Consider the following 26,327-nt stretch of genomic DNA (forward strand, 5'->3'; position numbering starts at 1 on the left):
TATTAAAGGCATTGCCGATTGATTTTGGGTCATTGTAACTATGATCATCTACTATCCCTGTGGAATTGACAGCAAGGCTATCCGTCTCAAATGTAGTAAACGGAGACCCTTGGCCAGATATACTTTCAAGTACTACCTTCTTATCCGATATTCCTGTACTTGTGGTGATTATTTCTGCAAAATCATAATTTCTCTCAAATCACTGCTCTCAGAGCACTCAGCTCCACGAAGGTGAACACAGCTTAGGAAATCGTGTGGTAGCTTAGTGCATATGTGCATTTCCCGTTGCCCTTAGCTCCTCCTTAGCATCCTACGTACACCTCCCTTCAAACAATTTAATATATTTGGATAAACTTTTACAATTATTTTTCCAAAATATTAAAATATAAATATATGTGAAAAATATATCAACAAAATATCAAAACATTACAAAATTAAAAAGCTTTTTCAAATGATTGCATATTATGAAAAATATATCCAAAACATTAATGAGTAGATAGTCAATTCAACCTTTTTCCATTTTTTTTATAAAAAAATAGTACCAGTGAATTGGGTGTAGCATCTATGCCACATGTCATACAAGCTAATTAACACAATTTCTGGTTTATAAAATAAAACTGTTAGAAACATTATTTGTTTTTATTTATTATTTTTCCTATTATTTGGGGATTATTTTCTGACTTGGTGAAAAAAGGAATTGTTGACAGTTGAGCAACCATTTGGACAAATTGCTGAACAGATTTAGAGCTCTATGTATTATTTTTTAATTCTTTATAGTTGCATATGACGTAACAGGTCACATTTGTTGAAGCAGCATTTTAAACAGACATAAACAAGGGCAGAAATCCCTAAAGAGATTTATTCGGAGAGAGAACCATAAATAAAAACAATGAAAATACAAGATGTAACTGAGCACTGTGGCCATTGAAATTACCTATTAGGCCCAGACAGCACCACCGGGGATGCGCTTAACCCCTTAAGGACCAAACTTCTGGAATAAAAGGGAATCATGACATGTCACACATGTCATGTGTCCTTAAGGGGTTAAGGCACACTGCTTGAAAAAGGAACGGTGCACATTTATTAAAATTCCTAAGAAACATATTTGCTGAAGGTATCTCTTCTGAAGAGATATCAGTTTGTTACAGTCAAAGATTCATTGATAGAAATTCTTGTATGCATTTTCTGTGTGTGAGCGGTGACTCATTTAATAAGAGAAAGGTTGTGGAACAGTGCGGAATATAGATAAAAAGAGCTTCTAGTAAAAAGATAGTGTTAAGAAAGAGTTGCTGCATCGGGGAGGGGGTTACTGAGCCAACCATATACTCAAGAAACGCCACCACCCTCAAACTCTTTCCATAGTGCCCATGCTTTATAAAAAGCTGTAAAGCAGTGATTTCCAAACAAGACCGGATGGCCCACCAACAATCAAGGAATTATGTATTTCCCTTTTTTATTCCAATGGAGATATTGACAAAGCCTGGACTGTTGGCGGGCCATGAAGACTGGTTTGGGAAACACTGCTGTCAATTTGTCCAGTATGAAATTGTCACAAATTCTATGCATCACCAATTCTAGAACTCTATTCAAAAAGAAAAAAAAATCACAAGTAAAATGATTTAACTTTAGAATTTCAAATGTTATTGAATATTGTCTCATGATGCTCAGCCAGCCAACACTCCAATAGTTGATTGACAGTAGCTGCTGGTTTCAGTATACTAATGTCCTTACAGGACAACTATAATCAGGCCAAATCGTTGTCTTCTCTTTCTGCCCACCTGATTACTTTGCACTCTGTAACACATCACATCATAACTTCCAGGTACAACCCATGACAATCCTCTCCTGGTTACTATGCACTTCATGACCCCATGGCATCTAGTTACTATGCACAGTCCCTGGCATCTGGTAACAATGCAACATATGCCTCTTGGTACCTATGCACTTTATGTGCATCTATTTACAATTCACACCTAGTTATTATGCACCTCCTTCTCCCCTGCCACCTAGTTACTACACACCAAACAATCATCTGCCACCTAGTTACTACACACCAAACAATCCTCTGCCACCTAGTTACATGGTCCCATGCCTTTCTGACTCCTGGTTTCTATGTACCCAGTGTTCCTTTGGCACCTAGTTACTATGCACCCAGGTCCCTCTGACACATGGCTTCTATGCAAGTTATTTCCCATGGAACCTGGTTTCCATGCAACCATGGTCCCTTGCACTTGGTTACCATGGATTTATTGAACCCCAGCTCCAGGTTGCTATGCACCCCTTAACCCCAGCTCTGCTTGCTATGCACTCTATACCACCAGGCCCGGTTGCTATGCACTCTATACCCCCAGCCCCGGTTGCTATGGCCCTGGTCGGTTGCTATGCACTCTATACCCCCCCAGCCCCGGTTGCTATGGCCCTGGTCGGTTGCTATGGGCTGAATAACCCACGTACCATTGCTCCACTTTATCCCGGTCATGCACTCGGTCTATCCAGGTTGGCACGGCCCGCATGGCTCCGGTTATCAGTCTATCGGTGACCCGATAATAGAGTGTTCAGTAGGCAGGAGATTACTAACTGTCTGCTGCTCATTAGCATAGAGAGCCACGCCTCCCCAGCGCCCATAGATGGAGGAAAGGCATAACACAGAGCGCATGCGCAAAACAACTACACGCTACAGTCACATGACTTGGAGGAGCTTCAACATGGCTGCCTCCATCCTGGCCAGGTAACCAAGCCTTAGTTCTGAGGATGAGATTAATGGCAATAACCGTCTTGGCTTTATAGTTTAACATCGCTTATTTGAGCTATTACATACACAGTGTGTAATTGTGGTTATTTTATTATCAGCATGCAAATTATATTTAGAAATAATTTCTTAACACATCCTTTACACAATTAGCTCTCAAGTTACAATCTGAGATACATTGTTTTCATATATATATATGAAAACAATGTATCTCAGATATATATCTTGAAAAAATATGCACCATCTGGCCACCTACTTCATTATTTTTTTTAAAAGCGACATGGGAAGCTAATATATGACACACTGCAGCTTATATGCCTTGCATAAAATTGGTTCAGTAAGGAATTTTCATTAATAAATTACATATGGATCTGGTGTGCTGCGGCCTGTACAATACTAGAAAATAATGGGAGCACTAGGATTGGTTTGTGGTTTCAGATGCTTTTTAATGATGAGAGATGACTGCAGAAGTTGCAAATACCCTTTTATGAAATATAAGCCTAAATTTACAAAACAAAAATAGCCAAGTTGTTTTTCAATATTTTATTTTCACTTAAACAAATTGACTTTGCAGTTTACCACGGCTCCTAATTTAAATGATAAAAAAAAACAACAACAAATCTTACTATTGTCATATTTGCCACGTAAATTGACCAAATCACTGACCATGCTCATATACTTTTTTCTCTTTTTATTTCCAGTGAGGAACATGTAGAATATCAAACTGTTGATTGTAACTACACGTCCACGAAGATTTTGCAGGAAGTACAGGTTTCTACAGGATTAAATAAAGATAGAAATTATGAATGTGTTGATTCAAACATCTCTGGTGGCCTACCAGATGGGTGGAAAAAAATAATAAAACAAAGAGGATCCGGCAAAACTGCAGGAAAATATTATGTGTTGTTTATAAGGTGAGTTTTACACAGGTTTTAACATTACATATCTTATAACAAATCACTTTTTTTTTTTTTTAAATGCTTTATATTTTTTTTCTTTTTTGTTCATAGCCCTCAAGGGACAAAATTTAGATCCAAATGTTCTCTGATAAAATATCTTTCTAAAAACAATGAAATTGACCCTAAAGTGGAACATTTAGATTTTTCATTTTCATGCCATGAACAGTTGCGACCATGTGAAAGGGACACAGGGACAATAAAAGAGATCAACATGTCATGTAAAAGGAATAAGGCGCTAAGTACATCATTTAGAAGACAACGCCTGGGTAGCCATCGTTCTGTCGAATCCATTAATGTCAGCAATGAAATAAATAATATGACAGAAGATCTGTTAGCTTGTAAACAGGAAAACCAAATGGAAAAAAAAGTTCTTCAGAAAAAAAGGCTGACAAGTCACAGGACAAGGGCAGAAAAATGTAAAGAAGATGGGAAAATCAATCTGCGTCGGAAAAGTAGTTCTTCTAAACGAGAAGCACTTACCAAGCTGAAACCAAGTGTCCAGGAGAGGGTTATTAAAAAAAAGAGGTCAGGAAAAAGATGCAAAGTGAAAACGAACAATGATTCACTCCTAGGACCTGCAGTAGTAACAAGGCAACGCTGTAAAAATAAGAGCACGGACTCTGTTGACCAGTCGGAAAACATCACTGTTTCCATGGTGAAAGCTGAACATCTTACTGTCCTGTGTAATTTAGAATCTCTCAGCAATCCCAAGACAGATAAAGAAACAAAAGACTCCAATCTCGATGACCATATCACTTTGACTCAAAGTAAGTCCATGTATACATCTTTATTTTTGGTGTTTTGTTTTCTGTTTAAAAGTCTAACCTTTTTTAATGTTTTGTTTTTTTCTCTTCTCTAGACACTGTTCCAAGGTCACAGGTTGAGAAGCGTAAAACAAGCCCTTATTTTTCCAGGAAAATCCTGAAGGAAGGTTAATATCCGTATTCAATACTGTGATTAGGAATTGTGGTCATCAATACCATTTGTTGTAAGAATATCTTTTTATCAAACACAAATATCTTAAGTAAAATGCCTTTTTGAAGAAATAGGACTAGTGGGTGGCAGAATAACAACAAACTGTCTCCCAGATAGACCTTATATCCTTATATGTGGAGGGCTACTATGCAATTACACTGTAAGGGAAAATTGCAGATAGCAAACAAAAAACTCTTTAATAATTCCTCTTGAGGGAGAAAAAACCAAGATAAACGTACAAACATATATTAAAAACTAGGACCTAATGGGATAGGGTATTGACTAATCCAAAAGATACTTGAAACAAGTAACTATAAATATGTATGTGGCCAAAATATGCCAATAATAGTAACAAATTACTTGTACAAGGAGAGAAAAGATACAATATATGTAGCAAAACTTCAAGCTTTAGGTTGTAAGAGAAATGGTTCCTATAAACGCCATCAATTGCATCCAGTGCATAAAACACATGTTAGATTTATGGCAAAACAGGAGAAAAATGCTTAAATTCCAAATGAAACTGCTATGCTCGTATGAAACAAGATGCCTAAACAGCTATATGAGATTTGGGGATAGGAGTCCCTAGCATCTTGTTCATAGTAAAGTTAGTATTTGGTTTCACCCAATGTAGTATTGGTTAGTCAAACCCCCCAGAATGGTCTCAAATAGATTTAAAAATCATCCGCTCTGAATGGATAACTCGACGCACGTTTCGGCGAAACAAGTCGCCTTTGTCAAGAGCCGTTGCGGAATGAGAGGCGCCTCTTTTTAAATGCATGTGAGGTGCTGCCCCCAAATGTTACGTCATCGTTACTGTCCAATCGTGTGACTTTATGAAAATAAGGGGCGGGGAGATCGTCAGGCATCCGAGAGGATTGTTAACCCTCGCAGAACTCGCAGAGTGGCGAGAGTTTGACACGAAACCTCATCGAATAAAGACATAATGTGTGCAACAAGGATATGTCTACTGGATGAAATAGATAAACCTTAAGCCAAAGGCTCACTGTAGAACATATGGAGCCATGTATAGAGCGATACCATCAGATTAAAAAGACAATGTATATAATGGTATCACATGTTATGGATCTTTCAAATGAAGCATAAAGCTTATACTTATGAGTGGACTTGTCTCTGTGTGTAAACCACTCAGGAGTATAAGCTTTATGCTTCATTTGAAAGATCCATAACATGTGATACCATTATATACATTGTCTTTTTAATCTGATGGTATCGCTCTATACATGGCTCCATATGTTCTACAGTGAGCCTTTGGCTTAAGGTTTATCTATTTCATCCAGTAGACATATCCTTGTTGCACACATTATGTCTTTATTCGATGAGTTTTCGTGTCAAACTCTCGCCGTTCTGCGAGGGTTAACAATCCTCTCGGATGCCTGACGATCTCCCCGCCCCTTATTTTCATAAAGTCACACGATTGGACAGTAACGATGACGTCACATTTGGGGGCGGCACCTCACATGCATTTAAAAAGAGGCGCCTCTCATTCCGCAACGGCTCTTGACAAAGGCGACTTGTTTCACGAATCGCGCGTCGAGTTATCCATTCAGAGCGGATGATTTTTAAATCTATTTGAGACCATTCTGGGGGGTTTGACTAACCAATACTTATACCTTACTACATTGGGTGAAACCAAATACTAACTTTACTATGAACAAGATGCTAGGGACTCCTATCCCCAAATCTCATATAGCTGTTTAGGCATCTTGTTTCATACGAGAATAGCAGTTTCATTTGGAATTTAAGCATTTTTCTCCTGTTTTGCCATAAATCTAACATGTGTTTTATGCACTGGATGCAATTGATGGCGTTTATAGGAACCATTTCTCTTACAACCTAAAGCTTGAAGTTTTGCTACATATATTGTATCTTTTCTCTCCTTGTACAAGTAATTTGTTACTATTATTGGCATATTTTGGCCACATACATATTTATAGTTACTTGTTTCAAGTATCTTTTGGATTAGTCAATACCCTATCCCATTAGGTCCTAGTTTTTAATATATGTTTGTACGTTTATCTTGGTTTTTTCTCCCTCAAGAGGGATTATTAAAGAGTTTTTTGTTTTGTTGGCTATCTGCAATTTTCCCTTACAGTGTAATTGCATAGTAGCCCTCCACATATAAGGATATAAGGTCTATCTGGGAGACAGTTTGTTGTTATTCTGCCACCCACTAGTCCTATTTCTTCTTTATACCTTTAGGGGTTATGCCCCATTGTATCCTATAACCATCACAACCCTGGTGGATGGACTTGCTCCATTTCCTTCCAGCGTTGTTCGTCTCTAAAATGTCTTTTTGTTAAGTTCTATGTAAAGTATGTAAGTTGTATGTAAAGTGGCAATTAACCGGTACTTTTGAGGCATTTGAGACTATGAAAGGGGCTGTCTGCATCATCCATAGGCAGTTCCATATTAGTGGTTTTGTCCAACCTTGAAAGCAATGATAATTGTTTGGTCCATAAATTTTACTTGGTGCAGGGAAGTCTTCTACTGTGATTTTCTTCCTGCCTATAACCACAAGGGACTCTCAAAGATGTAACAAAGTCGATGTTGGGGTCCTCAGGAATAATTTTTAAAGTTCAGTAACTAGTCATGAGGTGGCAATGTTAATTCTTGCAGCATTCTTGTGTTTAAATATAAATGCACTAAACTCTGCTTCTTTCCTTACAGCTCCGGAACGACCTAGACGAAAAGCATTTTCTAAGTGGACCCCTCCTCGATCTCCTTTTAATTTAGTTCAAGAAACACTGTTTCATGACCCATGGAAGCTTTTACTCGCCACCATCTTTTTAAACAAGACATCTGGTGAGAGTTTTGTGATAGGAGCAATGTGTAGTGCAATGACTAGTAAAGCCATTAAAGTCTTATTCTGTGAATCTTCATGTGTTAACATGTAATCGACCCAAGTAGCACCCGTGCATGCCTGTTTGAGGACAAAAGACAGAATGTTTTGGACAGTCGAAAACTGGATATTTCCCAACAGATTAATATTATCTTAATTGACCCAGGACATACTTGAAAACGAGAGAAATCTCAATGTATCTTTCCTGGTAAAATATTTTTTAAATAAATAATTAGAACAATATTTTACAACTTTAAAGATATATCTGTTTGTCTTAGTGGAGTCGACATTTTAAATTTATAAGAGTTCAGTAAGTTGGAGAAGTTACCAATTTTGCCTTGAAACATACCTAGTTATAAAGCTTTCATGGACACAAGCAAAATTCACCTTCCATGTCACCAAGTTAGTCTTCAGTAGTGTATACAGACCAGCCCCACATGACAATTCTAGAAGTCAAAGTTTATTTTATATTTCCAGGCTGGTATCCTTCCCCATAGCTGAAAGGGCAAGTGCCGTCATTCTCACAGGAATATAAAGATGGTCTTGCATTTATTTATTACATGCAGTAAGTCTTTATATGCCTAGAAAGTCCTTTTTTTTTTTTTTTTTTTTTAAATCAATTGTATTTTATTGAAGGTTTTCATAGATATATATCCAGTACATAGTTACAGCTCAGTGAATAAGGACATGTATACAGTCATCGACACAGTATGATGATATAGCCTAGTAGGAGCAACTGAGGACTCAAGTTGGAGATTAGTTAAATCCAACCTGGGACCTTCAGCTAACCATAAGATGATATGCATGAGAACTTTGAAGAAAAACATAAATCATATGTAACAAATGTATTTACAAAATCATACATAAAGGCATGAACTAGTTAGAATAGTACTCTGTTTTACGTCGGTCTGGAGTAGCACCCTATGTGTGGTTGCGTTCCCCTCATGTCTCCCTCCTCTCTTCTCCGCCCTCCCCTACTCCGCACTATGTTCCCCTCGATTATACCAGTTCTCTCACACCCTCCACATCTCCCTAAATTTTGTGGTTGCATGTACAGTGTCTGTGGACATCCTCTCATACACATAAAACTGTTGTACTTTATTCTTTAGCTGCTGGAGGGACGGGCAGGTATGCTTTTTCCATAGAAAGTCTTTATTTTTTTACAACATTTAAAATTGTCTCTTGTTACAGGAAAAATGGCAATTCCAGCTTTGTGGAACTTCCTAGAAAAATACCCCACGCCCCAAGTAGCCAGAATAGCGGACTGGAAGCCAATGTCGGAATTTCTCCAGCCTCTTGGACTCCATGAACTTCGAGCAAAGGCCATTGTCAGATTTTCAGGCACGTCTCCCACTGACAAACCAGACTAAGACATGGTCTTCCCAGCATTTTCATAGGTCTATGTTGGTTTTATCTCTCTCATGTATTCAACATGTCTTATTCCTTAGGTACTTTTTAAGCTAATGCTGTGGTTCTGCCACAGGAAACGTGTTGTAAAGAAGCAAAGCAGGGTGAATTGCCTGTTATTGCACATATCAAATTTTCCTTAGCTCAGATACAAAATAGTAGAGGTAGGCAGAGCTGTCAAACTGTTCTAAAATGAGCACAAGGACGCTCCTTGCACTATTATCATTATGGCACTCTGCAGTGGTTGTGGTGCTTGGAGTGTTCATTGAAACTGTCTTCATCCCGTCTGCAGTTTCTCTTTATGATTTGCTTGCTGAGTTTATATGCTATGTAAATCTATAGGTAGAAGTTTATATAATAACGTTTCCTTAACCCCTTAAGGACCAAACTTCTGGAATAAAAGGGAATCGTGACATGTCACACATGTCATGTGTCCTTAAGGGGGTTAAGGAGAGGGAAGGAACTTCATTCCATAATTGGTTCACATGTTGTTTATTTTTTTGTAACTGGTGAAATTTAGTAATGATTGATTTTTGCTCTCTAGATGAGTATCTCAGTAAGAAGTGGCGTTATCCCAATGAACTCCATGGAATTGGAAAATATGGCAATGATTCTTATCGGATCTTCTGTGTAAATGAATGGAAAGAGGTACTAAGGTTTATTATTGATTTTTAAGCTTGTAAAGGGTTTATAAAATCTAACTCAGCAGCAAACCAATTCAACGGGTTATGGGGCTCTGCCCACAGGCTAATCAAGAGACAAAAGTGAGAAGTAAAATAAAAAAGTATAGAGAAGGATGTTGGGAGGTCTGGGGAAGATTAAAAGGATGCAGAAAGCTATGTTAGACAGAATGAATCATAAGCTTATTACGAGAGAGAATTTTATAATAAGGGGTGCTGACAATAGACTTCTCATGTTGCTTCTTATGCAGACTAAAAAAAAAAAAATATTCTGGTTACTCACACAAGTTGGTCAGAAGTTAATTTGTCAGGAAAAAAAAGTGCTTTATTTCAAGTAAAATAGATATACAGAATGCCTATCACAGATATCTTACATATTTCATCCACTTGCTGGACTTAAAGGGACACTGTATGTATCAAATCAACATAAGCTTAATGAAGCAGTTTTGGTGTATAGATCATGCCCCTGCAGTCTCACTGTTTTAGCCACAGACTTCATATGTGTAGAAAGCTAAAGCTTGTACATTTAATCAATATATTGTGTGATGCATCGCTATATATTCCTATACCATTGCACATTGGCATGTCACTCTCAACATATAGCGCACCTCCTTGAAACTCAAGCAGTGTCAAGTAGCACACGTATATGTCCTTAAAGTTCAGATCTGTGTAAGAGAAGTGCTAAAAGAAGTGGAGGAATAAATTACGCTCTAAACTCTTTTTACATGTAAAGGTTTACATTGATTTATTTCTGATATTTAAAACATCAAACTGCGGGGAGCGGGGCCTGCCCATCATGGCAACTAAACGTGTCTCTCGGGAGCTCCCTGAGACATATTGTACAATTTGAATTTCTGGGCTTAATTAGCAATTATTTCTAAGTCTGCTACTTACTATGAGTTTTACAACCTGACAGAGTGATTGGGGAGCATACCCTGCAGTCCTCTCTATCATTCTAGTAGCCAAAATATAATGAGGCCTAACAGGTGCTGCAGAGCGGAGAGGCGACAGCTCGAGCAGACAGAGCCCCAAGCATGTTATTGATGCCCCGCTGCCCGCCCCTTTGGACCATAGGGGGTGATCCCGGTCCCCACCCAAAAGGCTCTCATGACCCACCACGGAGCCGTGACAGTACCGCAGAAGCCGACATTACCGTCTGAGGTATCCCTAAGATGTCAGACGCTGTGGATATCATCACCAAAGAGGAATGATGACCTCTACTCTCCAGCACATGGATGCCCTCTCCGATGCTTTTTGGAAGAAGCTAAGGGCCAAGCAGTCAATACCCAAGACCATAGCGGCTCCCCCACAGTCATTCTGTCACACTAAGCCGCCCAGCAGCGTTCACCAGAGGCCCACTTCGACTGAGATGGCTGAGGAGATAAGCAGTAAGCTGACAGGCAGTGAGCAGGCAAGTGGTGAGCAGGCAAGGTACAGAGCTATACAGCTCCTTTGTGTTCTGTGTGTGGGTATCAAGCGGAGAGATGAGGAGAAGAGAGGAAAGCACCTTCAGATGCCATATTGGATGTCTCCAACCTGATTCTAGAGCTGTAGATTGATAAACATGCAAAACTGAATCTACTGATATTATCCTAATATTAGTCTTAGCTCTGCTCCATCACTGCAGATTTAGATAATCAATCTTAATTCTGCTTTTCTGTCCAGCATGCCCTGCAGTTTAATTGATCTCTTCATAGAGCTAATTCCACATTATCTTGTTTTTTTTTTTATTGTCTCTTGTTTTTTTTTATATATAAAACGTGCAGTTAACAACTCAAATGCCATGACAAAGTCTGTAGCTGTAATGCTGGTTACCACTATGGTGACCATACAGGCTTGTATGCAATTGTATGTACAACAAAAATAAAGAATTTCAAATAAATCAATAAATAAATAAAATCATGGAATTTGTGGTTAAAAACATTCTTAAAAATGTCATATTTAGAATGTAAAAACTTACCTCTCAGATTAAATGCATGTTTTATTTTAGGTGCATCCAGAAGATCACAAGCTGAATAAATACCATGCCTGGCTGTGGGAGAATCATGACAAATTTGGCCTGAAATAAAGAATGTTTTTTTTTTTTGTTTTGTTTTTTATGTATTTTCCTTGTGACCATTTTTATACCGATCTTTGTATCTATCTTCATGTTTTGTTTACATTGTATTAACTTTTCTAGTGTGGCTGCTTTTAAATATTTAATTTTATGTAATCACTGCACTTAAAATCAACAAGCCCAAAATAATAAAGCTAATGCTATTTTTCAGAACAGATGGAGTGTAGAGATATATTTGCCTACGATCTACATATTTAGTCACATTCCTTTAGGTGGACAGACCAATATATTGGTACAGTCTACATACTTAATACGTTTGTGGCTTATGTCATAATTGGAGCTCTGCAGTGGAGCCCAGATTTTCTTAACTGTGCCAAAACATTTATTCACAAAACTCCAAAACGTAGCAAACTAAAATCCAAAAGCCAAAACATAAGCTAAAATAACTAGTTTGAAATAATTTCCCAAGTCATCTGTATTCACAGCTTGACTGTTTTCTCATCTGTGCTTCAAATGCAATTTTAATTAGCTACAATTGTGAATTTAAAAGTGTTTTCACAGCAATTCTTCCACTACATCGCAAAGATATCTTTATTAGTTACCTACTTTACATATATTATATATAATATATATATATATATATATATATATATATAAAAATTTGGAAGGGTTGGGGGGTTTACACAATTTAGTGAATCTGTGAATAAGATCAAACAGACCCATTAGGAGACACTTATGCAAGCAAGCTCCCTAATATGCAATGCTGTGACTCTGACTGTCCTGAATGAGCTGTGTGTAAACAATGAACAAATGACCCAACTATGGAGTTGAAAAGCCAATCACAGTACAGAAGGGTGGGGCAGTAACTATGGTATCCAAATCAACAGACCCTGCAGGCCTTTCACCCCGTCTGTGCCTACAGGTCCAGGTAATATACTCAATATGTTCTATACCTAATATTAACCCTTTATTTATCATTGTGCTATTGTTCCAAATTCATTTCGTATTTTACTTTTCTGTTATTTATGTTGTCACCTTTTTCTGGGGTTTATTATAATCCTGTTTCTTCCTGAAAGCACTGTTTAAAACTCTCTCTAATTGCTGGTCCACGAGGCTCCCATTGATCTGGTTAGACCTGTAGCTTTTCTAAATGTAAATGTTTAATCACATTCACTTTAAGATACGTTTGAGTTTATGTGATGAACTTGGTTTATAAATGTGTAATTACTGACTAATGGTCAGACAGGGAACTATGATCACACCAATTCACAACAAATATTTCGGGGAAATTTGAAATTTTTAGTGTCTGTCGCATCTCTTGCAGTTTCAGTGAGTATGGACTCTTCCTAAAGTAATTTTGGCTCACTCTTCTCTCCTATGGACTACAAGGTGTTTATTTAGTCAACAGAGAATTCTAGTCGATTAAAAACAGAATTGTAAATTTAGGCTAGAGTAGCAAACTATGACTACGGATGACTTGGAGAATGCTCCCAAATCATCTGTTTTGGCCTAAATTTTGCCATTCAATTTTGAATTCATTTTATTCAGTGTTTAGTGAATAAGCCCTTGGAGTTCTTAAGATTTATTAAATGCTCATAATGACAAGTTACTGTAAATACAATTACCTCTATTTATTTGCATCCATCAATAGTGAGGAGGGAGATGGCTCCTCTGGTTAGTGGATCAGCTATAATATTCCTATTTCTGTTCCAACATCTGGATCACAAATTCTTTTATCACTGGGGTTGATTGATTTAATGCTTAAAACATCAATAGAAGGAATACTCTCTAGTTTGATATTATTAGCCCTCTCTTAAAACCTGTAATAAAAAGGTGTATACAGGATTGCCAAAACATATAGGATGCATTTTTCATTGTTGCTTTGGAGAAGATGCCCTAACAGGGGTTGGCAACCTTTTTTAGCAGCACTGTGCCGAAATAAGATTGTAAAAACCCGTAGCGTGTCGATCCTATTTTTTTAAGTTGAGGTGTGTATGTTGCCGTATTGTGCTTGTGCTATTTATACTGCAGTTGCTTTGCATCGTAGTATATGAGCTATTATATTGTATATGTTCATGAGTCGTTTTTTGTGGTATCGTGTATGATACCTATGAATGGGGGCTGCTTGTGGAATTGTGTGTGTGGATGGATATGTCACATTGTGTGTATGTGAGGGGCTGTTTTGGGTATTGCATGTGAGAGGCGGCATGTGGGGTTGTGTGCATGTGCGTGGATTGTTAGTGGTGTTACGATTGTGCGGATTGTGTGTATGTTTGTGTGTTGGCTGTTCATATTATTTGTATGAGGGGAGGGTTATTCTGCAGCTCTGTGTATATCTAGTAGTGTGGGTGGCTTCCCTGGGTTCCAGTGGGGACCAGGCTGGTCAGGTACAGGTCAAGGACAGGGGCTGCAACAGCAACTGCGGGCTGCTCTACTACAGTGTGGATTCCCATTCACAAGTGCTGGGATGACATGATCTGAGATCACTTCCCCTACGTTCTGCAATGCATAAATTGAGGATTGTCCTTCACCACCTTTTGTACTAGCAGATATCTGAAGTTTCACTGGGACTCCTGATAGGTCTGAGCCTGTTTGGCTCTAGCAGCTTTGAGTGCCGTGCGTGGCACACGTGCCATAGGTTGCCTACCCCTTCCCTAGCATTATCTTCTGAGAAGTCAACCATTCACTCTGAAATGTAAGACTGCTTGATGTTACATTTACATACAAGGAGATGTTCAGAACATGATGTTTAAAGGATCACTATAGTGTCAGGAAAACAAACCCGGTTTCCTGACACTATACAATCCTAAAGGTTCCCCTCCCACTGGGCTGAAAACCCCTTCAGCCACTTTCCTTAATCCAGCACCGGGCTCCCTCGGCGCTGGTAACCTCTCCTCCCCCGCCGACGTCAGCTCCTGAGTGGAGCCGCATGCACGGTAAGAGCCATGCGCGCATTCAAACAGTCAATAGGAAAGCCTTTCTCAATGCTTTTCTATGGACGTTCTGCGCGCTGGATGCGGTTTTCGCATCCAGCGTCGCAGAAGCGCCTCTAGCGTCTGTCAGGAAGACAGCCACTAGAGGTTGGATTAAACCTGCTACGTAAACATAGCAGCTTCTTTGAAACTGCTATGTTTACCTTTGAAAGGTTAAATCCTGGGGGACCTGGCACCCAGACCACTTTGTTGAGCTGAAGTGGTCTGGGTGACTATAGTGTCCCTTTAATTGTGTGGATACCATGCCATAGATGTGCTGCTTGTTTACATGTGGTACTTCATATATGAGAGGAAGAAATATGAGGCTAGTGTCAATACAAATGTTTTCTATCAGCATAGTTTGACCCCCATTAACCCCTTTTGTGCTCTTATGTAGATGCTGACATACAGTGCAAAAGCGCAAACAGCCTGAACAGTCTCTTTACCTGCTCTCTATTTGTGAGTGTGATAATCTACCTCTTTTTAACGATATAATTGTGTTTGCAATATTATACTATTTTGCTTTTATGTTTTTTTCATGTGAAAAATCAACTCTCTATGAACAAAATTTGTGAGTGAAATTTATCTTGCACGTTGGTTTTAAATTTTGACTTACACGGGGCGGGGCTAAGCCAGCGAGCCAAACAGTCGCATGTAAGCTGGGCTCCCGTCTAACGGGCCCTAATATTGCTGATTATTGCCAAACCCGAGCCGAAAACCAAACCGGGAAACGCTGACCGTAATAAGCGAGACCTGGTGACAAGCTTGATACCCGTCCTAAGAACCTCGGAGACCGGGAGGCTATGCTGGCCAGACGCGGCCTAGAGGTGAGGGGACTGGGGGGAGGCGGCCGCTCTCCCCGACCCTGCATCGGAAGGGCAGTTGACAAAACACCCTGTTCCCCCCCCGGACCGGTGGGGGTTATCCCGGTCAAAGCGTGACAGACCAACTACCTGCTAAAACTCCACACAGGGAGCTCCATCGACGGCGGGAAGAGGCGAACTCCGGCAAAATGGCCGCCTTCGCACATGCTCGACCTATGGAGGGGACTGACTTCCTTGCCAAACTTGATGCGCTATTTGCCAAATTCTGGGAGAAGCTGGCACTCAGAGAGCAGCAAGCCCAGGCACACAACTCTCATACTTGCACTCTCACAGCGGAGCAAGCAGGCATCCAACAAGAACGCAAACCCCCCCTGGCAACCAAGGCCCTGAAATGCCGCAGAAGGCGACAGCCTGCCAGAGGAAAACACATACGCACTAAGAAGCGACCCGGGCAGCCTCCTAAAAGCCGACACTCACCCCGAGACAACACGACAATCTTTAAGCGACGAAAGCCGCGGAGACTACCTCACCAGCTGAATAAGCGTGCAGCAGACAGTCACCTCGCCCAAAAGAACTCCCAAAAGCATACCTACCTAAAGCATCTCGTCCAGCTGCAACCCGCTACACGAATCCCCGCATCAGCGCTGACAACGAAGAGTCCTGCTGAATACTGCCAGCTCAGCCACGCCGGGCAACACAGAGCACGAGCACTGAGAAGACCCAGAGACCACGGTCCGGTAACTGGACTATGCCGATATGCAGCCAGAGCAGGGCGGGAGCACAAAGGCACTAGGGACTGGTGGCTCCCTTCCCTACAAAGAGGTGAACTTGTGGGTTCTAGCCTTAGCATCGTGCCATTAACGGGCATAGGGTGATCAGCCCCATACAGATCCATCAACATACAGCTTGTTTTCACTGATCACCTTGCCTTATACCTGATCCAAGCCTTGATAAGACAGTGCAGTGATATAACACTGACCCCTCTTGTTTCTTTGTTTTATATTACTTCTCGTTTGTATGCCAGTTAAATTAATGCTATCTTTCTCATGCACATAGTCATCTCATGGCAAGCATAACATTTTACCAGTATGAGCCTGATCAGTTAGCAATTTGGTGTTCAGTCGTTCACTCTGACAATGTTAATGTCTGCCTACCTAATATGCCTTGATAACACTGTCTCAGATGCCCATAGCAATCTGTAATATGCCCCCTGTACCTAACAGCAGAGTCTAAGCTAACGTATTAGTCTTATCATTTAAAGGAGATCTACGCTAACATTTCGTGTTACTCATCATTACTTTGTACCTAACGGGACTTTTCGCAACTAAATGGTTAAAGCTTGTTTAAACATTATTATAAAAATGTGCATGTTCCTCAAATGTCATTCCCAGTTCTAAAAGTATAGTACTGCAACTTGTTTACAATGCTGTGACATACTGAACGCTTATGTGATTTTCATAAATGCACAACCAAAATAAAGAATTAAAAAAAAAAAAAAAATTTGACTTACACAGAGTTTATAATGCACTTTTAATATTTATGCACTTTAATGTGCACTGGTGCAATACGATTTACACATATATCTTGGAGTGTGTTTGCACAAAAATGTTGCACAAAATACTGGTTTCCTGCATGAGGAACTACAGTTTTAATCTGAGCACAAGCACTTTGCTGCATTGATTTATTTTACTTCCTGGGGTTGATTGCAATACACAAGAATGTTTGGGAGCACAATCTTAACCCCTTAAGGACCAAACTTCTAGAATGAAAAGGAATCATGACATGTCACACATGTCATGTGTCCTTAAGGGGTTAAAGGCACAGTGCACTTTATATTTGCTTTTTTGGAATTGTGTGTTGGAGAGCTAATACACTAATAAGGTTCTGCAAAAACAAAAAGCTTTTATAATAAGGTGAAAATTGTATTTATTTAGCGTCATCTATCGCTTGTTTTATTATGTAGATGCTGAATTAGACAATGGCCAAAGAAGTTTTATTTAAAGACCCCTTGATGCCAGTGGAGAATGATCCGAACCAATACCGCCAGCGAGATCTATCCCAGACCCTGTTCTTCAGGGTGGCCTGCAGGACATTTGGTCCTCCAAAATCAAGAACGCGAAGAATCATCGCTCCTCCCATGGACAAATTTGAGTCTGGGAAACCAAAACCAGAAGAGATGTTTCTAGAATCCCCTGAGAGCAGTGTCAAACCAGACACTGATAAGAGGACACCGATCCATGGTAGAGAATCCAGTATGAGCTGTGCTGATTGGATATCGGAACGGAAGAAGTTTCGGACTCAGTTGGATAATATGGGGGATGTTGCTAATTGGCTACAAGGAAAATCCCTCCTCACTGAGATAGAGGTCAGAATGCAGGAGACAATGTCAGAGGAAAGGTCAAAAAGCCAAAAATCCCAGACAACAATTCAGGATGGGGTGAGTCATGTTCATAATCTTACACCATTTAAACTGACAGGGTTATTTATTAAATTAGGAATTGTCTGGAATTCAACCTGACAAGTCAAAATAAATTTAAAATTTAAGGCCAACATTGCCAAAGTAGAAGCATTCTAATTTTAACATTCTAAAAGTCTACTATGCTTCCATTTCAGCTGTTTTGCTCTCAAATTAGAAATTCTCTTGGAATGCATTTTAAATTCCCAACAATTCTCTTTAGTGAAGAACCCAGTGAAAGTTGTATTAAAGCGGCACTGCACCATCTGCAGTCTTTGCATATTTAGCTACGATCCCAGTTGGTGACCGCTCCGCTTGGAGTGCGGTGGCCTGGGGTTGCAGGGGAAGGTAGGTTTTACCTATCTGAAGCTGACCCTCCCGGCCACTGCCATCTCCATCTGTGGGACTCTCTTCATCTCTGGCTCTACCAACAGCTGATTTCAGTGCTGTATTCTTGTACACGGGTAAGAGTACAACACTTTTGTCTATGGAAGATACCGCACAGACAATGCAATTTTCCTTACAGACATCACTATTGATGGCTGTGGGAATTGGCAAGCTCTGCCTTTTGTCACGTTTTGTTATATGGGGTTTATAGTTGTTACATCAATACTCTACCAGCTTTTTAGACTAACCCGCAGGTGTGATTCATCTAGGCTGCCAATGCTGCTTCTTCTTTTTGTAAAACAATAAACTTTGGCCTTGATTTGGTATTTTTGGATAACCTTTTTAAATTATTTTTTAACGTATTAAAATATAAAAAATATATCATGTGAAGAAAACATACTGATATTTAATATAAACAATATCAAAATATTTCCAAAATATTAAATCATTTTAAAAGCGTATTCAAAAATATTATATCGGGGCTTATATTTGGTGCTTGATTTTCCTTATGTCCCACATAGCCCTGTGTCTCATGACAGTTTAAACTCCCTTTTAAAAACTGAATGTTAAGTAGCAGAATGCAGCTATAACTATTATTCTACAAAAAAAAATAATTTGATGAGACAATTAATCGTTTTTATTGTTTCTGCACGGAATGTTTGGCATCACAGGATTCCGAGCAGCATGTTGTGAGAAGTCCGCAGATCCAATTTACCAAACCCACAATCCATCAGCCCAGCCCTGAGGCCCTGGGGCTGCTAGATTCCTATTTACATCAGCGCCGGCTGCGTCTTGTGGATCTGTACAATCAGACAGACAAGAACAAGAGAGAGAAAATCTCCAGCAAGGACCTTAAAGCTGTCAGGAAAGAGGTGACGTACTGTAATTATATCTGATATTAAATGCTATTCTTACATTGGATATTCCTGTACTCCTAGATCAGTGCTGTGTCTATGGGGATAGAGGTGCCTATTGCTCAGCACCAGGAGTTTATTGTAACTTCCCAATATACATAACTTCTCTTTGCTGGCCACTACATATCAGGTTATAGTCTGTGTGACTATGGAGGGTTCCATCCAAAGGCAACTTCCCCCATCAATACCAGGGTTTTTTTTTTTACCAGTGCCATAGGTGATTGTGATTCTGGCTAAATAGCTAGAAGTGAGAACTGGAAGTGATGAGGGGCAGAAATACAAAGTCCGCTTGCATGGATCTGCAAATAGAAACATAGAATGTGACGGCAGATAAGAACCATTCGGCCCATCTAGTCTGCCCAATATTTCAAAACACTTTTAATTAGTCCCTGGCCTTATCTAATAACTAGGATAGCCTTATGCCTATCCCACGCATACTTAAACTCCCTTACTGTGTTAATCTCTACCACTTCAGCTGGAAGCTTATTCCAAGCATCCACTACCCTCTCAGTAAAGTAATACTTCCTGATATTATTTTTAAACCTTTGCCCCTCTAATTTAAGACTATGTCCTCTTGTCTGGCAGTGTTCAAGTGTTCAGTCTGGCTGAAATCCAGACCAAATTCAGGCTTATTGACTGCCTGCTCTGCAAACTCTAGACATTTTTAAATAGTGTGAACAATGTCTGGATTTTGCATTCCAAATGGGCCCCGTACAGCACCAAATGGTTTTGCCCCATTCAGTACAGGGCCGTTCGGACTTTTGTGAATAACCATGTCAGAATACTGTTTGCTGGGAATCAAACTGCTGCTCTCCAGCTGTGGTTGATCTATAAAACCCATAATCATCCACACCAAATGGCTGGCACATATTAGTTAGAGCTGTAGCCAATCCACAGCTGGATGGAAGTAGTTGGGTGCCAAAAGCTTATTCATTATAAGTAGATCCCTGTGTTGCATGTTTCCCAACAAACTTCCCTTTTGTACACCAATATTTCTAGGCCAAGTTACCCATCAGTGATTTGGAGGCTGAAAATCTAGTTATTTCACTGAGCAGTAAAATGCCAAACAGTATCAACTACAAAGAGTTGTCAAGAGGGCGAAACTCGTGGAGGAAGGAGAATGCCGAAGAACATAACCGAAACATTTCTTCCAAGTCAGGTAAGCAAGCTGAAATTGACTATTGTACACTTAGTGTACAATCTCTATCAGTGTACCCCAATTCTAGCAGGTGATAGTCTATTATTTGCTATTATGGGATTGAGCCATTAAATTGTATCACTTACAAAGAACCTCAGTCCTCCAAGTTATACACTTGCTGGACCTTTGTTTAAAGCCCTTCAGGAAATACTAAACCCAGAATAATGGTAATTTGGGAATGCGTAATATCAGTTAGGAGATGCTTGCATTTAATGAAGTGGGAGATGATTTCAACAGAGACAAGTACCCTATCTGCATCTGAGCAAAACTAAGCTAGGCTTTTGACATGGAAGCATCAGGATTTGGTGATTGATTGGATGTGATGTGTGATTGACTGAATGTGAGCAGTGAAGGAGAGGTTGGAATGTAAGAGAAAGCTAAGTCAGCGAGCCTGTGGATAGTAGCACCATTTACCTGGAGGGAGACTGTCATGGGGGTAGTAGTATGTGAAGGAGGAAAGATGAGAAGCTCTGTTTGGAGAGATTTAGTTTATGATGACATGATTCAGTGAGGAGGTAAGAGATCAGGGAAGACAGATGTGAGTGTCATTAGCATAAAAGTGATATTGAAAAACAATTCAAATGGTTTTAAAAAGTTAATAAGTCTGGTATAAATAACTTTCTCAAGAAACCTATAAAAGAAAGGTGTGGGGAAATAGGGTGATAGTTGGATGAGAAATTTGGGTTAAAGACACAGGAAGGGTGGAGATGTAATAATTTTGGTTAATGGCAAAGTAAGAAAGGACATCGTAGAACAATTAAGATGTAAGGACGTATGGTTGAGAGAAGATGTGAGGACGTATGGCGGGAGGAAAATGAAGAGAGTAGAAATCTTCTTCTGTAGTGAGTATGGGAAAGCGTAAAATAGAGGAGGTGATGGGGATGACGAGAGTGTGAGTGGGGTGGGGGGTGTTGAGATCTCTTGTCGGATTGTAGCAGTCTTCTCTGTGAAGTAGATCTCAAAGATTGGAGTGGTGTGCTGAATGGAAGTAGGATAGCCATGTAGTGACGCGGTGATGTGCTTATGGACTTTCTAATGCTCCTCTGGGCTTTAATAGTTATACTATGAACAATTTCTTAGTACCGCAACTTATTGAATACTCGAACCAGTAGCAATCAACCCCTGATCCAAACCCAAATTATGAGCTTTTACATCTCTGTACAGTGCATTGACCAATAATAAGAGTCGTTTTACTGACTGGCTGCACATTGGTGAACACAGTGAGAGGTTCTGATATATATTAGAACAGATTTTAATGTTGTTTGTGGTTAACATTGCTTTCAAGGTAACCTATATCACACGGGGCTGGTATACTGACTGGTACGTTTTTGTTCCTGTATATGCAGTGGGTTACATTAAGTCTCAAGAAGGCCGGAGACACTTGGACAGGAAGAAAAAAAACACATCAGCATTAAGTGGCTCACAGGCTATTCCCGAAAGTACAAGTACAGAAACTCCACTGGACCACAGTGATCAAACTGTCTGCAGCAAATCCCAGTTACTGGAAGTTCCACCAATTAACCTAGGAGAGATGAGACCGCTCAGTTATGAGGACATGGAAGAAATCGGAAAGATGTACAAAGAGAGAAGACGCAGGGCAAAAGTGAGTAATGCTGCACATTTTGTCATTCTGCACACATTCTAAGGTAAGCAATCCAGCACGAAAACAGTTCAAACAAAGGATTCCCTGTATGCCACATCAGGTGGAATGGTGGGGGTCACTAACCAATCCCCATGAATGTTGGCTGTGCAGGGAGGTAGACATTATTTAGCTGTGAAAGAATGCAGGGGTCTCCAATACATTTTCAGAGTGAAGGAGGATATTAAGAGATAATCTGTAGTTTGGCGACACAGGGTTGGAAAATACACAGTTTTCATATTGGTTAAAAAAAAAAAAACACAACGAAGAAGACAAATGAGCTGTTTGTGTGTTTCTTTTCACCAGAGTAATACTCGGCTCCTGGACTGGTTGGAACAATGCCGCTTAGTGCGCAGTGGGAACGCTGCCGTTGACTCTCACTCTCTGCCATCTACAGTGGGCGAGGAGATGGGGGATTTAGTGGAGCAACACCGAAGGAAGTGTTTGCAGAACTACCACAAGATCCTGAAGCTGTGCCAGGAATACAGAATTCCCCTCTCTGAGAGAATCCTGGAGAGAGGTGAGAACATGGCCAGTGATGCTTCATGCTTGGTTAATGATATTCTGTCACACAGACCTATTGTTTTTTTCTTTTGCTTTAATTTCTCTCATGATTCACTGCTAAAACATTGCTGTCAAAACCAACAAAATTGAGAGTTTAACCCTTGGACTGAGCCAGTTGTACACGTTGTGATCAAAACAAAAACTGTAATTTGCACTATATGTCTGTTCCACCGTAATTCACCTCTTTCATATTAAGTGCACCCACACTTATTATATATCATTTTATTCAGGGGAAACAGGGATTTCATTTCACATGAACTATTCATATATGAAACCTAATTCATTATTCAACAAAAGTGTGAGATATTAAGATTTTTTTAAAAAATTTTAGTTCTGCGTGGCATTTTAACTGTGAACACTGGCCAAAGTTAGCATTTATATTTGTTTGTGTGCTAAAAATGCAAAACACAATTATGAACGCTAACTTTGGCCAGTGTTTGTGACTAAGTGGCTACTAAAAAAGACTGAACATATCCCATTTGCAATACCTTGGGTTGTCTACTTTGGCAAATGGTATGCTATCATAGGGGTAGTTCTCATTCCTGGTCTACCATACGCTCTCAAATGCAACATAACCAATCTGGCAAATTTCAGTGTGAAAAACACAGAAAAGCAATCCTTATATTTGACCATTTAACTTTCAAAAACACTAAAAACCTGTACATGGGGCGTACTGTAATACTCAGGAGACTTTGCTTAACACAAATATTAGTGTTTCAAAACAGTTAAACGTATCACAACAATGATATCATCAGTGAAAGTGCCGATTTGAACACTAATATTTGTATTCAGTGAAGTCTGTATTCATATTTGTATTATTTGTATTCAGTGAAACTCTTTAGTTTGGAAGAATGACGCCTCAGAGGGCATATGATAACATTATACAAATAGTACAGTACAAACCTTTATCTGGAAATCTATTCATAAACAGGGCTATACATAGGACATGAGGTCATGCATTTAGGCTGGAAGAAAGGAGATTTCATCTAAGGCAAAGAAAAGTTTTTTTTACAGTAAGAACTATAAGGATTCTCTGCCTGAAGAGGTGGTTTTATCAGAGTCCATACAGATGTTTAAACAGCATTTGGATAAACACTTGCAAAAACATAACATACAGGGATATAATTTCTAATTAGTAGGGTAATAGCTGCTTGATTCAAGGAGACATCTGACTGCTATTTTGGGGTCAAGAAGGAATTTTTTCCTAGTTTGTTGCAAAATTGGAAGCGCTTCAGACTAGTTTTTTTGCCTTCTTTTGGATCAACAGCAATAACATATGTGAGGAAGGCTGAACTTGATGGACGCAAGTCTCTTTTCAGCTAAGTAACTATATGTAACTATGTAATTATGTGTTTCTGTTACTGTATGTGTAATATAATGCTACCTCCAACCCCAGTTGATAGAATTTGTTTTATGAATTCTCTTTATCACATGTTTCTTACTGAACAGCCTTGTTGTTCCCTGGAGACAAACTGATTTCTGCCTCAGGACAGCATTTGTCATTCCGACAACCCGGAACCGCTACTTTCAGCCTGAAGGATCTCACAAAACCTAAGAGTGCAGGAAAGGAGGACTCTCAGTGCAGCCTTGAAATTGACACTAAGCTTCAGAAGAGGTGAGCTTACACACTCACTATATTATGCATCACCCGCATATCTCAAGTTGGACTTTGAGATCATGTTTGCCTAACTATCCCAGAGTTCCCAGCTTGACATGTAAATGACCACAGAAAGGCATCATGCTTAAGACTTCATACTGCATATCTGCAGATACCCTTGGCAACTGTTTTAAAACACAGCTTCTTTTAAACCAAAGTGTGGACTATAGTCCCACAGGACCCGTAACCAGAAACCAGCCGTGGACTGCAGTTTTGATCTTATAGTCTCATGGAATGGCTGTTATTTTTAGTCTGGTAGTTGAAATCTCTCTGAGAACATATAGCTAGGTACCAAAAATATTGTGTTGAGACCAAACACAACCCTTCCCCACCCCATTACAAATAGAAAAAATACTGTTATGCATTACCATTATATCTCAAGTTAGACTTTGACAAGTCATCCTTGTGGTCAGAAACTCAAGAAGTCGTGTTTTTATAATTATCCCACAGTTCCCAGCTCGACATGCAAATGAGCACAGGCAGACAACATGCTTCATACTTTTATTGTATCTAAGATACCCTTAGCAATGGTCCAATGGATGCTGTTTTAAACACGTAAATGCACTGAGTGTGCAGGTCATTCATTAGAACCAACATCTGGCTTTCACCCGCATTTCATAGACCACAATTTGATGAACAAAAAAATAAATGTCTCTAACCTCTCTGCCAGTCTAAAAAAGTGTACACACTTTATAAATCAATAAAAGAAAAAAAATAGGCGTGTTACATGTGCCTACATATTTGCATGTTTCTAAATGTGTTCTTTAATTTAAGCCAAAGCTTTGCAGTTTGCAACTTTGCAACTGTAGCAGCAGATAACCGATAATTATATTTTAAACAGTTCAAAGTGAAAAAAAAACTGTGAATTTAATGAAATGCATTCTTCTCATTTTCACAGTGCTCTCACAATCTCTGTACTTTTGTCTGAAACATCTTTCATATAAACCTTTCTCCGTTTGTTTTTTGCTACCAACTTCAGCATTCCCAGCCGGACACCATACCCCCCGAAATCTTATGTAAGGAAGGTGAAAACCAAAGTGAGGAGTAACTTGAAGAACAAGACTGACACGTTGAACTGCTGGATCACGTTTGAGAAGTTCCAGCAGATGACCTGGTCAGTCTAGCAGTGTATTGCTGATTGCTTTAAATTAAAGATTTGTCACAGTTTGATTGGACACCCAAATATAAGAGCTATCTTCTAAACTCACCAGATTCTGTAATTGTAAGTTATTCAACATTTAGCTCAAAGGATCTGAAGGTGAACTCTGGAGTATTGAACCTGGAATGAGCCACTGGAAAGGACAATATCCTTCCCAGTTCAGTGATTATATAAAGAATATTTTAGTTCCATTGACAGACACACTAATGTTTTCAATATGTATGTATGTATGTATATATATTGTGTGTGTGTGTGTGTGTGTATATAAATACTCTCATACATAGAATGCTCCCATTGCTTGTCTCACACATTTTCCACACATTTCACTCACAATCTTTTCCTGAATCACTGGTGGACATCAATCAAAGAATTTTCTATAAATATTTCCATTACCAATAACATTATGTTTTTGTTTTCTCAGTAACTTGCGAAGGAGGTACCCTCACTGCTTCTTGACTTCTGAAGATAATGCCTTTTGGCCAGGCCAACTTCTAGACAAACTTCGTGTCTACCTTCCCCAAGCTGAGCCAAGCTAACCCAGACATCCCTATCACCAGAACAGTTCATTCCACAATCTCATCATGATAAAAGACATAACTAAAGACTATTGGCTACTTTAGTTATCACGAGCAAACAAGTTGCCATTCTTAGTAGCAAATTCTACATTCTTATTAAAACTATTTGATTTGATTTGTCATTCGTATATTCATACCTGTAGCTAGTATGGTGTGATATGGTGGTGCTGATATACAGTCAGCATTATAAAGTGAGAAGTAACATTTCCAAAAATGTTTTACGGATGTATCTCTGTTTTGCATGTATCTAAGTGAAGACATATTATACCAAGTTGTTTACAGATTTCACATATGGTA

General features: G+C 39.4%; 3 protein-coding genes across 5 annotated transcripts in view; 2 read left to right on the top strand and 1 right to left on the bottom strand.

Annotated features, from left to right (window-relative positions):
- IFT122 (intraflagellar transport 122) overlaps positions 1 to 2,579 on the bottom strand; it is an 82,377-nt gene extending 79,798 nt beyond the window's left edge. Inside the window, exon 1 of the mRNA XM_063426315.1 lies at positions 2,455 to 2,579. Coding sequence (XP_063282385.1) covers positions 2,455 to 2,513 — 59 coding nt within the window. The 5' untranslated portion in view covers positions 2,514 to 2,579. The remainder of the gene's footprint in view (positions 1 to 2,454) is intronic.
- Positions 2,580 to 2,670: 91 nt separating this feature from the next.
- Positions 2,671 to 11,891, top strand: MBD4 (methyl-CpG binding domain 4, DNA glycosylase). 3 transcript variants are annotated; one of them, XR_010084026.1, is made up of 8 exons: positions 2,671 to 2,728; positions 3,451 to 3,663; positions 3,760 to 4,475; positions 4,568 to 4,639; positions 7,372 to 7,506; positions 8,735 to 8,940; positions 9,495 to 9,598; positions 11,621 to 11,705. XR_010084026.1 is itself a non-coding variant. In XM_063426317.1 (8 exons), exons 1-8 carry the CDS (start codon positions 2,685 to 2,687, stop codon positions 11,696 to 11,698), a joined length of 1,512 nt encoding a protein of 503 aa, XP_063282387.1. In that variant the 5' UTR covers positions 2,671 to 2,684; the 3' UTR covers positions 11,699 to 11,891. The 3 variants fall into 3 exon arrangements, 2 of the variants coding, with proteins under 2 accessions (XP_063282387.1, XP_063282386.1); XM_063426317.1 differs by having other exon boundaries at positions 8,735 to 8,884; positions 11,621 to 11,891; XM_063426316.1 differs by lacking the exon at positions 11,621 to 11,705 and having other exon boundaries at positions 9,495 to 9,883.
- Positions 11,892 to 15,007: 3,116 nt separating this feature from the next.
- On the top strand, positions 15,008 to 26,042 carry EFCAB12 (EF-hand calcium binding domain 12). The gene is made up of 9 exons (XM_063427393.1): positions 15,008 to 15,117; positions 17,446 to 17,919; positions 18,996 to 19,196; positions 20,238 to 20,397; positions 21,783 to 22,039; positions 22,382 to 22,595; positions 24,089 to 24,254; positions 25,276 to 25,410; positions 25,877 to 26,042. The coding sequence occupies exons 2-9, from the start codon at positions 17,461 to 17,463 to the stop codon at positions 25,989 to 25,991; spliced, it is 1,707 nt and encodes a 568-aa protein (XP_063283463.1). The 5' UTR covers positions 15,008 to 15,117; positions 17,446 to 17,460; the 3' UTR covers positions 25,992 to 26,042.
- The last annotated feature ends 285 nt before the right edge of the window (positions 26,043 to 26,327 follow it).

The sequence above is a fragment of the Pelobates fuscus genome, chromosome 7 (genome assembly GCF_036172605.1).
Source record: "Pelobates fuscus isolate aPelFus1 chromosome 7, aPelFus1.pri, whole genome shotgun sequence".
Classification (NCBI taxonomy): Eukaryota; Metazoa; Chordata; class Amphibia; order Anura; family Pelobatidae; genus Pelobates; species Pelobates fuscus.

What these genes read in the sequence shown, in the direction of transcription:
- MBD4 (XM_063426317.1), top strand. Translation starts at nt 2,685, where the DNA reads ATGACTTGGAGGAGCTTCAACATGGCTGCCTCCATCCTGGCCAG. An exon ending in CAGGAAAATCCTGAAGGAAG is followed by an intron (nt 4,640 to 7,371) that starts GTTAATATCCGT and finishes CTTTCCTTACAG; the next exon opens with CTCCGGAACGACCTAGACGA. An exon ending in CTTTTTAAACAAGACATCTG is followed by an intron (nt 7,507 to 8,734) that starts GTGAGAGTTTTG and finishes CTCTTGTTACAG; the next exon opens with GAAAAATGGCAATTCCAGCT.
- EFCAB12 (XM_063427393.1), top strand. Translation starts at nt 17,461, where the DNA reads ATGGCCAAAGAAGTTTTATTTAAAGACCCCTTGATGCCAGTGGAGAAT. An exon ending in AGACAACAATTCAGGATGGG is followed by an intron (nt 17,920 to 18,995) that starts GTGAGTCATGTT and finishes TTGGCATCACAG; the next exon opens with GATTCCGAGCAGCATGTTGT. An exon ending in GACACTAAGCTTCAGAAGAG is followed by an intron (nt 24,255 to 25,275) that starts GTGAGCTTACAC and finishes TACCAACTTCAG; the next exon opens with CATTCCCAGCCGGACACCAT.